The 12,630-nt window shown below is 41.1% G+C and overlaps 1 protein-coding gene across 4 annotated transcripts in view; it reads right to left on the bottom strand.

The window, feature by feature from the left end:
• Nucleotides 1–2,080: 2,080 nt before the first annotated feature.
• The window catches only part of LOC143792962 (nicotinamide N-methyltransferase-like), an 87,978-nt gene continuing 77,428 nt past the window's right edge, over nt 2,081–12,630 (bottom strand). For all 4 annotated transcript variants that reach the window (XM_077279485.1, XM_077279509.1, XM_077279496.1 and 1 more), the window contains 2 exons: nt 6,120–6,330; nt 2,081–3,485 (listed from right to left, as the gene is read on the bottom strand). In XM_077279485.1, coding sequence (XP_077135600.1) covers nt 3,062–3,485; nt 6,120–6,330 — 635 coding nt within the window. In that variant the 3' untranslated portion in view covers nt 2,081–3,061. The remainder of the gene's footprint in view (nt 3,486–6,119; nt 6,331–12,630) is intronic.

Raw genomic sequence — 12,630 nt, 5'->3', positions numbered from 1 at the left:
CTATTCAGTGATTCCATCATAGAGGGAAATGTGTTACAATTTGTTACAAACCCATGCTGGCTCTGATTAATTACTGTATTCTTATCCAAGTACTTATGTACATGCTGTTTAATAATTTGCTGAAAGATCTTTCCTGGTAGTGAAGTAAGGCTTTGATTTCCTGGCTCCATCTTCTTTCCATTTTTGAAGATAGGAACAACATGTGCCCTTCTCCAATCTTCTGGGACTTCTCCTGTTCTCCAGGAATTTTCAAAGATTCTGGCTAGTGGTTCTACAATTTACTCTGCTAACTCTTTAAGTGCCCTAGGATGCAATTCATCTGGACGAGGAGATTTAAAGTAATTTAAATTAGCTAAGATTCCCTCACCATCTCTCTGTTTATGGATAGAGTGGATTTGTTCATTCCTCCGATGGCACCGTGAAGAACAATTGGTGCTACAATTGCATTCTTAGAGAACACAGATGCATACACTTCTACACGGTTTTGGAATGTTTAATTAGCTCACTAAACATTTAGTTTTGTTATATTCTGTTTGTACCCATAGCGCTTTTTCACATATAGCATCTTCAATGCCTCTTTTTATGCTTTTTTTTTATTATTTCTCAAGAGAATGAGATTCGTAAATTCTAACTAATGCTGTCCTCCCTTTTCTACGCATTTTTTCAACTAATATCGTATTCTAATTATGCATTTATTATCTTATCAATGGAAGGGACGGTGTTTTTTTCATACGGAAAAAAAATGTCATCAGTGTAACAGTTTTTACCATCAGAATTTCATCATTTTTTTTTAATATAAGAAGTTTCTTAACCTTTATTTATCAAACATAACAATTGGGCAACACGTGGATTGCACAGAGTGTTGTCCAGTTTGTTTGTTTTTCAAAGAGAAAATATACTTGGGTTGAAGAGTTCGATGTTCGACTTGGATCAAAATCAGACTATCAACATGATTTGTTATGGACTACTCGGTCCACAAATATACATGGATACGTCAACAGCTCCACAGGCTATAAGGCTGGGGCTGAACAGCCTAGGTGTTACTGGTGTATCGCAGCACAATGCATATGAATGAGGTTGCCTTGAGACCCGATGAGTAGATTTGAGCGAGTCTGAACCATAAAGTTTGGGGTTCGTACCCACCTAGTGTCCGGTGCTGAACTCCAAATATGGATTTCTCATTGAAGTTCGTGTTACTGTTTGGGTTCAGAAGCCGAATTAAACTTCTTGAAATGCTAAAGTGACATGCACGGCCAGTGGGTGTGTGCGACTAGAGGTCACGAGTCACGACCTCACTCCACACAAGTGCATTTAGAGCAAGGCCATGCAGACTGGCCAGGAGTATGTATAACTCATACATACCCACCTACCCTGGGTCTGAAACCGGCAAATCACCACCTCCAATAGTAAAGTACAAAAAAAATAAAAACTGACCATCTCACAAATGTGAACAGCCACCTCTGTAAGTGCAAAGATGTCTGAAAACATTGAATATATAATATCGGAACTTCATATTTCATATATTCAATGTTTGCATACATCTTAGCGCTTACAGAGGCGGCTGTATTCTTTTGTGTGTATATTGAGCAGTCATGCCATCTGTTCACATTCCTGTATAATGTTTTGAAAGTTTTCTATTTTCCGGTTGAGTCACCCACATAACTAAGTAAAATAATTGCGATGAGTGAACTGTGAGAGAGTCGGTATTCTTGACTGTGACTTTCCTGTATCTTGAGGAACTCACCCCGGTACACGACTTACATACACACAGTGGGCCTTTTTCTATCCCTATTAGTGATAAGCCTAAAACTGTGGATTCATTTAGATGAATTGCTTCAGATTGGTTGAAGTAGTGCTGAGATTTTCTGCTGTGAAGGGGACAAAGAGAGCAGCCCACTCAGTATTGGGACACTGGATTATTCACATGATTGCCATTGAGTGCACAATGCATAAAATTCATGTATACTTGTCATAAAATTCAGCACATTACATATCTGGATATGTCCTTTATCTAAGGGTAAGACTTATGTAAAGAACCTCAAAATACAGTTCTCTGTTCAGTAGTAAATACCCACAATGCTTTGTGTTCATACAGTTTATTGTATTAGAATTGAACATGGAGAGTAACAAACAGGATTTATATCACACTCTATGAGCCAATAATTCAGCAACATTATAAAAGCTTAAGGAACAATTGAACTCATCAGAATTAGAAAATTTAATGCTAAACTCCATAACTAGCCTAGACATGATTGGTCTGCTTGGTCCTCTATTAGTTATACTTAAAGAAATCATTCAGGATTGAGGTTGAAGTCTGCTGTCAGTCTCTGTGACTGCAGACTTGTGAATGCTCACTGTGTGCAGTGTGTACGATGTCAGGATTCTCCAGTGCTGGTAGTGGGCGGTCACTTGACCACAATTATGGTATTTGAAATCATGCGGTCACATATCGACTAGATGTGAAACACAAGTGAATGGAGCAAAGCCAGACACGTCTATTCAGCAGGTTGCCGGAAGTATGCAAATCGCTTACTTGTTGACACATGACTGCTCGTGTCCAGCACTGGAAAATCCTGGCAATGCACACTGCGCAACAAAGCCACTAAGATGACTATTAGGCCGGGATCACACACAGTGAGATACGGCCGAGTCTCACAGGTTAAAACCAAGCTCTGGCACCGGCACTCCAGAGCAGAGCGTGCGGCCGCTTCGCAATACATGGAGATGCACGCTCCGCTCCGGAGTGCCGGTGCCAGAGCTTGTTTTTAACTTGCGAGACTTGGCCATATCTTGCTGTAGTGTGACTCCGGTCTTAGACTTTGGCTATATGTTTTGCTTTAGTATGAGAGTGTATTGGGTTCAATTTCTTGGATTAAAACACAAATTCTTAATAGTGAGTAACTACACCTAGTGAAAGGGTTAAAGCAAATAGCCAATTGTGTAATATTTCTTTGATTAAGCAAATTTTGTATAATCATTAAAATGGATTATATTATATTTTATAGCAGAGACAGCAGATACCTCTCCAGAAATAAATTCATGGTGAAGACGTCCCCCAGTTCTAGACTTCTCTGACTTTCTGGGCGACGATGAACACCACTCGATCATGGTCTACAGCACCAGAGATCATTAATTTTTCCAGATTCTCATAATGTTTTATTTCAAACCCTTCCTTTTTTAACACTTTCCTATAGAAACTTTCATCACAGGGTAATATGTGAAACTTGTGTCCTCCAATTTTAAAATAGGAAGAATTAATATTTGCATAACATAACAGATGTCCCCCTACTTTGATTAAATTGTTGAATTTCTTTAGATTTTTTCTGTAATCCTCGTGGTCTTTGCTGATTGTCTCCAAACCCCATACAACCGTGGCACAGTCAAATTTTGGCAGTGAATTCAGAAGGTCATCATTGCAGAGGTCCAATTTTAAAATCTCCTTTATTTTTCCTCTTAGAATTTCCTCTTGTTCTTCCCACCCATCGCTGTAAAATACAAACATTTCACGACATCAGAAAATTCAGCTACACCTGGAATCTTATGTACAGAAACTCTCCTGTGAGGAGGAGGAAGGAGCTCTGTCTTTTGCTCCTCCATCTACATAGAATTGTATCCATAGCAGCTGCCATTGATTTATACAATAAAAATTATAATAACTCTTGGAACATGACCTATTAGTGATGGGAAAATAAAAAAAATCACAACATTTTTTTTTATAAAAATGTACAGAATTGCAAAATTATAATGTTAATAGGGTTTTCAAAAAGTCATATTTTTTTACCCTAGAGGCTTCCACAGGTTACGAATAACAGACACCTGTGATTGGGGTTCCATAGAGAGTTAAATACAGCTCTGTCAAAAATTAAGAGACCACTTCCAAATTTTCAGTTTGTCTGATTTTTCTCATTATATGTATATTTCTAAATCTTTTATTCTATAAACTACTGACAACATGTCTCCGAAGTTCCAATACATTTTGTATTTATTTTCTGAAAATGAGAAATGATCAAAATAACAAAAAAATGCATTGCTTGCAGACCTCAAATAATGCAAAAAAAAACAAACAAGTTCATTATCATTTAGATTATGCAAGGCTGGAATTGATTATGAATCAAGCTGCATACAAGGTTATCCTGGAAAAACAGTTGATTCCTTCTGCTCAGGCAATGTTCCCCAACTCTGAGGACTGGTTTTTCCAGCAGGACAATGTGCCATGCCACACAGCTAGGTCAATCAAGGTGTGGATGAAGGACCACCACATCAAATCCCTGTCATGGCCGCCCAATCTCCAGACCTGAACCCCATTGAAAACCTCTGGATTATAATCAAGTGGAAGATGAATTGTCAGCAGCCATCAAGCAAAGAAGAACTGCTTACATTTTTTTACCAGGAGTGGTATAAGGTCACCCAAAAGCAGTGTGAAAGACTGGTGGGAAGCTGCCAAGACGCATGAAAGCTGTGATTAAAAATCATGGTTATTCCACAAAATATTGATTTCTGAGCTCTTCTTAAGTTAAAACATTAGTATTGTTGTATCTAAATGATTATGGACTTGTTTTTTTTTGCAATATTTGAGGTTAGCAAGCAATGCATTGTTTTGTTATTGTGACCATTTCTCAGAAAATAAATACAAAATGTATTGCTTGGAACTTCGGAGACAATTTACATTTTACTAAAAAATATACCTATAAAGAGAAAAATCAGACAAACTGAACATTTTGAAGTGGTCTTTTAATTTTTGCCAGAGCTGTATATAGTTAATATTATGCAATATTAGAGTGTATTAGTTTATTGCACACGAGATCAAATAATTAATATAAAAAAGTTAAAAATAACATAAAACAAGTAAAATAAAGTTAAAATCGTCATATCATTCATCTTTTCAAATCAAAAGTAGTGAAAAAAGATATATATAAATGTAGCGCCCCCACCCGCCGCAGGGCCGAGGGGTACCCGGTACCGGGCCTCTGAGTCTCTGCTCTGGGGTTGTCACGGCGGCTAGGCCCCGGTCCGTGACCCTGCCGAGGGGCGCACAGTAAACGATGTGTCGGATGATGATAGTGGTGGTGCGGTGCAGTAAATAACGAGGACACCAGGTTGCAGTCTCTTTACCTCTTTACTGAAGATCTCTAAGTCCACAGTCCAGAATACGGTTCACCAGGCTGCGCAAGTCCGGCCGGTCCAATGGCACCTCCAGAGTGGAAGGTGGAAATCGGTGCCTTCCTTCTAGCGCTATGTGTTGCGGTCCTCCCCTGCTGTGCTTACGGAAAGTCCCCACAACCGTTGTGTCTGTTTCTTAAGTTCCCTCACAACTCGATTAAATGATGTTCTTCTAATCCTCCGTCCCTCCCTGATGTTCTGGTTGGGACGGCACCCGTTTGACGGGTAGGCTCGGAGCTCTTCCGGGACCCTAGAGTCGCCCCTCTCCACAAGGTGCCCCCCAAGACTTCATAGGTGATTTGTGTGAGACAGCCCGCCTTAGACTGACTGTCCTGCCGCTGTTTAGAGTATTGCTTGAAGCTGAATGTTATTCTACTCCCTCGGCGTTCCGGCCACCGGTAGTGCGCCTCAGTAGGGTGTTGCTCCGGTCTTACAGCACGACCCCTACTGGTATTCTCCTATTGCTTGATCTCGTTTCTCACTCAGCACAATCTATCTCGCTTCTAGTCCTTTCTTGGGCACCGCCGCTTCCCGGAGCAGGCGCGAACCCGTTACGTTCTTTCCAATGCCAAGCCTCTGTCAGGATCCCACCCCTGACAGAGACCCTACTGTCTCTTCCTCCACAACACCCTCTGCCACCAGGTGTTGCTTCGTCCAATCCAGTCAGCTTTCTGATCTAACTTCCTGCCTGACCCCCAGTTTACCCACTATGGTGGGGAGTGGCCTAATGAATAGCACCCTTAGCTCCCCCCGGAGGCCCAGCTGTGAAATGTATTGGTGTCTGTGATACCTGATCAGATGAACTCCTTCAGTGCCATCGGACGCACCGTAGCTCCCCATAGTGGCGGAGCCACAGTACTGCAACGACCAGGACTCTTCAATAACTCATTCATTGTCCACTTGTATGTTGGGTCATAAAGTTGTCAGGAACAAAGTAGATATTATACATCATACTATACCTGGATAACTGTTTTAACTCCATGAAGAGCTTTGAAGTTTGAGACCAGTCAAAGGCCTTGGGATCTTTGTTTTTCCACAGTTCAAGCTCCGTAATGGAGGCGTCATTGAGTTTCAGCATTGAAATTTCTTCTAAGAACTCACAGACTGAAATAAGGTGCATGATAATAGGACCAAGACTGATGTCTATCAGGGTTTTCCCGCTAACCAAACCTGTGAACAGAGAAAATGTAAATTTAAAATATTCACAATTTTCTACTTTATATAATAAAACCTCATCTTAGGTCGGACATGTTGGCCCAGTTAATTATTTTGGATTTGGACTATTGCCACTATACAGACAAAAACCTAACTTCATCTGAAAATTCATAATGATGATTAAATTCACCTTTTTGGCTTTGTCTGTTGTTGATGAAACTATAAAATGTCTAGCGTGAAAGCTTGTTGACCAAAATCAACAAAATTGTAACCCAGAGAGGAGCCACGGCAATCTGCATGTAGCAATCCTCTAGCGCGGCATCTTTTTAGTACTAAAAATTGTACTGTTTCGACCAGTTCATGTAATATCTATATTTTCCTAATGTCGACCAGTGTCTTTCTAACTGTGGCTGTTAGGTTATGCCAAGAGTCTTTCAGAATAGTCATGGATCCACAAGATATAGCCCATATACCTACTGGGATTATCCATATGACAGTATTTTTGTCAAGTATTTATTGACAGTAAGTTGCATCAAAGTAAAGTTGGAAAGCTGCTCTTATAGGAAGGGTCCACATACTTTCTGAGATCAGTTCCTGGCTTTGGCAAGATCAAAAACTGATCTGGCAAGCATGGCATCCATTCACTAAGTCTAATTGTTACTTTTAAGGTTTTTGAGATGCATTTGTTTCAACTTTCTATTTAACCCCTTCAACGTTTTTGCATTTTAGTTTTTTGCTCCCCTTCTTCCCAGAGCCATAACTTTTTTATTTTTGGTCAAAATGGACATGTAAGGGCTTGTTTTTTGCTGGACAAGTTGTACTTTTGAATGACACCATTGGTTTTAACATATTGTGTTCTGGAAAACGGGAAAAAACAATTGGTGCTCATAGCAACCTGGCAATGACAACCATAGAGGTCTGCTTCAGACCTCTGGATGTCATGCAGACCCATCGGTGACCACGATCGCGTGACGGGGATCACCAATGGGCAAGATTTCCGATGCATTTCTGGTAAGCACGAGTTAAGTGCTGCTGTCAGAGATTAACAGCGTTGTTTATCAGTTTAACAGCCACGGGTGGATCGCTATTCCACCTGAGGCTGTTAGAGGTACATGTCAGCTGTACAGAACAGCTAACGTACTGGGAAAGATGTGGGTTCAGCACCTGAGCCCACATCAAAGGGAGGGATTTCGATGTGGGCGTATTCTTACACCCAACGTCGGAAAGGGGATAAGGGCCATGAATAAGAAGCACACACAAAAGCCAGTTCAAAGGGCATAGGTTTTTGTTCCAGAATGTCCTGTTTTTTAATATTTCTATGATTTTATTTTGCATGTTTCAAAAGACGTTTTTGTTTTAATACACAGTGAAAATCAAATGCTGGAATTTAACTAACTTTCCAAGTCCTATGCATTCCTTGCCAACTAGGATTTTTCACCTGAGCACTTCGCATGGATCTACCTCAGCATTTAAGAGCTGAGCTGAAAGCACACATTCTTTTCTATACGTGAGACATTTAGCTGTGCATGTCTGTTTTTGCACACTTGTTTTACTAGTCAGATATATCAACCATAGATGTCACATCAATTGATTACTGTATATGTTCTTGTCTGCTTACTATTTCTTACTTCCAATTTGGCAAGGGTTAAATCATTGGGGTTGAAAAGATTGTCAAACGTTAATTATAGTATTGCACAAAGTGTATTTTAGAGGAAAAAGTGGCAAAGGTAATGGACAAGGTAGTGTAGAAGAAAAAAACTTACCATGGCTAAGAATGTGGTAGCCCCTAGCCACAGGAACAGAAGCCCCACCACTGTCCCCAATTATCCATGCAGTAGGACTACCAACCAAATGCCACAATAACTTTCCTTAGCCTCCTGTAAGAGTATTAGTGGGAAATGTAGGATGCATTGAAACATAGGACATGTCATTCATCTCAGTCACAACAGGATGATGTAAAGATACAAAAAGCAGCTCCGCATAATCACGTCCGAATGACAGAGGTCGGGAAATCAAAGATCTGAAATGGTGAGTGCATACTATGTCAGTCTTAGACCCATAAGATCCAAACTCTTGTGTATAAAAAGAGTGAATCACAGCACACCAGTTGGTAGATAAATAAATTGTTTATTTCATTGCAAAAATGCAGACTCCACCATTTCAACTCTAAGGCTACCTACCTTAGAATATGGATGAGTACTATGCGGGAAAACATCGCAAAGCACTCAGACCACTGTTAATCTATGGGGCAGCTCACATCACCGTAATTTTTCTCAGGGGTATTTGACACGCATGTAAAAATTGCAGCATGCTGCAATTGTAGGCATATATCGTCCAAGACTCACCAATGCAAGCCTATACGAGAAAAACTCAGACACCACACGGACCACTAGTGTGACTTGCAAGAAATATGCACAAATTTTCCTCATTTCAGCCCATTGAGCCAATAAATTCAATGGGGAAAAGCAGTGAGAAATGTAAAGCCATATGCATGTCATACGGATATCATACAGAAACATAGGTGCGAGAAATCACATTGCAAACACATTATATACAGATGACCATACGGAGAACACTTGTACGACTCTTGGCTGGGAGACTTGGACCGATTTTCCTTACTGTAAAGGTACCTTCACACTAAGCGATGCTGCAGCGATACAGACAATGATGCCGATCGCTGCAGCATCGCTGTTTAGTCGCTGTGTGGTCGCTGGAGAGCTGTCACACAGACGGCTCTCCAGCAACCAACGATGCCCGGCGTCCGCTTCCCTGCACTCCTCCTGCATCCTGTGTCAGCGCCGAACATCTCCGGCATCTCCCACAGAGCAGAGCGGTGACGTCACCGCTCTGCTTTACGGCCGGCACTTACACAGGATGCAGGAGGAGTGCAGGGAAGCGGACGCCGGGCACCGGAATGTGAGTATGTGGTTTTTTTTTTTCAATTACGCTGGTAACCAGGGTAAACATCGGGTTACTAAGCGCGGCCCTGCGCTTAGTAACCCGATGTTTACCCTGGTTACCAGTGAACACATCGCTGGATCGATGTCACACACACCGATTCAGTGATGTCAGCGGGCGATCCAGTGTCAAAATAAAGTTCTAGACTTTCAGCAACGACCAGCGATGTCACAGCGGGATCCTGATCACTGCTGCGTGTCAAACACAACGATATCGCTAGCCAGGACGCTGCAACATCACGGATCACTAGCGATATCATTGTAAAGTCGCTTAGTGTGAAGGTACCTTAAGTTTGACCTCGGCCTAAATGAGTCTCTCGAGCAGACTGATGTTACCACTGACAGTGACACCTTCAGCTTGAGTCAGTGTTTTGCAAAGACTTGCTTGTCTGATAATAAATATCCAAGACAGATCATTTTGGACTGATTTTAACCCTTTTTCTGTCCTCGGACAGAATAGTACATTCAATGACAGAACCCTTGCTTAGATGCGGGCTTCGGCAGTGAGCCCTTATGAAAGCCAGGACATGCCAGCTGTTTTGAACAGCTGACATGTGCCTGCAATAGGTGCGGGCAGAATTGTGATTCACATTCCTATTAACTACACTGTGTGCAGAATTATTAGGCATGTTGTATTGATCACATGATACTTTTTATACATGTTGTCCTACTCCAAGCTGTTCTGGCTTGAGAGCCAACTACCAATTAAGTAAATCATGTGATGTGCATCTCTGTAATGAGGAGGGGTGTTGCCTAATGACATCAATATCCTATATAAGGTGTGCTTAATTATTAGACAACTTACTTTCCTTTGGCAAAATGGGTCAGAAGAGAGATTTGAGGGGCTCTGAAAAGTCCAAAATTGTGAGATATCTTGCAGAAGGATGCAGCAGTCTTGAAATTGTCAAACTATTGAAGTGTGATCACCGAACAATCAAGCGTTTCATGGAAAATAGCCAACAGGGTCACAAGAAGCGTGTTGGGCAAAAAAGGTGCAAAATAACTGCCCATGAATTGAGGAAAATCAAGCGTGAAGCTGCCAAGATGCCATTTGCCACCAGTTTTGTCATATTTCAGAGCTGCAACGTTACTGGAGTAACAAAAAGCACAAGGTGTGCGATACTCGGGGACATGGCCAAGGTAAGGAAGGCTGAAAGCGACCACCTTTGAACAAGAAACATAAGATAAAACGTCAAGACTGGGCCAAGAAATATCTTAAGACTGATTTTTCAAAGGTTTTATGGACTGATGAAATGAGAGTGACTCTTGATGGGCCAGATGGATGGGCCAGAGGCTGCATCAGTTAAGGGCAGAGAGCTCGACTTTGACTCAGACACCAGCAAGGTGGAGGTGGGGTACTGGTATGGGCTGGTATCAAAGATGATCTTGTGGGACCTTTTCGGGTTGAGGATGGAGTGAAGCTCAACTCCCAGACCTACTGCCAGTTTCTGGAAGACAACTTCTTCAAGCAGTGGTACAGGAAGAAGTCGGTATCGTTCAAGAAAAACATGATTTTCATGCAGGACAATGCTCCATCACATGCCTCCAACTACTCCACAGTGTGGCTGGCCAGTAAGGGTCTCAAAGAAAAAAAATAATAACATGGACCCCTTGTTCATCTGACCTGAACCCCATATAGAACCTGCTACACGCAATGTTGATCGTAAACAGAGCAAGCAACTGACAGAATCTATGGATGGAAGGCTGTTGATTGTTATCATAAAGAAAGGTGGCTATATTGGTCACTAATTTGGGGGGGTTTTCTTTTTGCATGTCAGAAATGTTTATTTCTGAATTTTGTGCAGTTATATTGGTTTACCTGGTGAAAATAAACAAGTGAGATGGGAATATATTTGGTTTTAATTAAGTTGCCTAATAATTCTGCACAGTAATAGTTACCTGCATAAACAGATATTCTCCTAAGATAGCCAAATATAAAAAAAAACACTCCAACTTCCAAAAATATTAAGCTTTGATATTTATGAGTCTTTTGGGTTGATTGAGAACATAGTTGTTGATCAATAATAAAAATAATCCTCTAAAATACAACTTGCCTAATAATTCTGCACACAGTGTAGTTAAATGCCGCTGTCAAACTCTGACAGCGACATTTAACTAGCGCTTCCGGTCATCGGTCCAGAAATGCACGCATCGCTGACCCCTGTCACGTGATCGGGGGGGTCAGCGATACGTCGGTATGACAACCAGAGGTCTCCTGAAGACCTCTATGGTTGTTGATGTCAGATTGCTGTGAGCGTCACCCTGTGGTCGACGCTCATAGTTATGCTGTCATTCAGCTACATAGGAGCGATCTGTAGCAGAGCCGATCAGGCTATGTCAGCTTCTAGCCTCCCATGGAAGCTATTGAAGCATGGCAAAAGTTAAAAAAAATATTTTAAAAAATATGAAAAAAAAAATAAAAAATCAAAGTTCAAATCACCCCCCTCTTGCCCCATTCAAAATAAAACAATAAAACAATCAAACATACACATATTTGGTATCACTGCATTCAGAATCACCCAATATATCAATAACAAAAAAGGAATAACCTGATCAATAAACCTTTTTTTGGGTCGCCTCGACATTGCATTAAAATGCAATAACGGGCAATCAAAAGAATGTATCTGCATCAAAATGTTATCATTAAAAACATCAGCTCAGCATGCAATAAATAAGCCCTCACCCAACCCGAGATCACAAAAAATGGAGACGCTATGAGTATCGTAATATTGCGCAATTTTTTTTTTTATTTTTTTTTTTTAGCAAAGTTTGGATTTTTTTTACCACTTAGATAAAAAATAACCTAGACATGTCTGGTGTCTATGAGCTCATAATGACCTAGAGCATCATAGTGGCTCGTCAGTTTTAGCATATAGCTAACCTAGCAAAAAAGCCAAACACAAAACCAATGTGGGACTGCACTTTTTTTTGCAATTTCACCACACTTGAAATTTGTTTCCCGTTTGCTAGTACACGACATGGTAAAACCAATGGTGTTGTTCAAAAGTACAACTCGTTATGGCTCTGGGAAAAAAAACCACGTTATTAGTGTTGAGCATTCCGATACCGCAAGTATCGGGTATCGGCCGATATTTGCTGTATCGGAATTCCGATACCGAGATCCGATACTTTTGTGGTATCGGGTATCGGTATCGAAACAACATTAATGTGTAAAATAAAGAATTAAAATAAAAAATATTGCTATACTCACCTGTCCGACGCAGCCTGGACCTCACCGAGGGAACTGGCAGCGTTCTTTACTTAAAATGCGCGCTTTTCCTTCCTTCCGTGACGTCACGGCTTCTGATTGGTCGCGTGCCGCCCATGTGGCCGCGACGCGACCAATCACAGCAAGCCG

This window comes from Ranitomeya variabilis, chromosome 1 (assembly GCF_051348905.1).
Source record: "Ranitomeya variabilis isolate aRanVar5 chromosome 1, aRanVar5.hap1, whole genome shotgun sequence".
In the NCBI taxonomy this organism is placed as follows: Eukaryota; Metazoa; Chordata; class Amphibia; order Anura; family Dendrobatidae; genus Ranitomeya; species Ranitomeya variabilis.
This window is presented reverse-complemented; position numbering and strand designations above follow the sequence as displayed.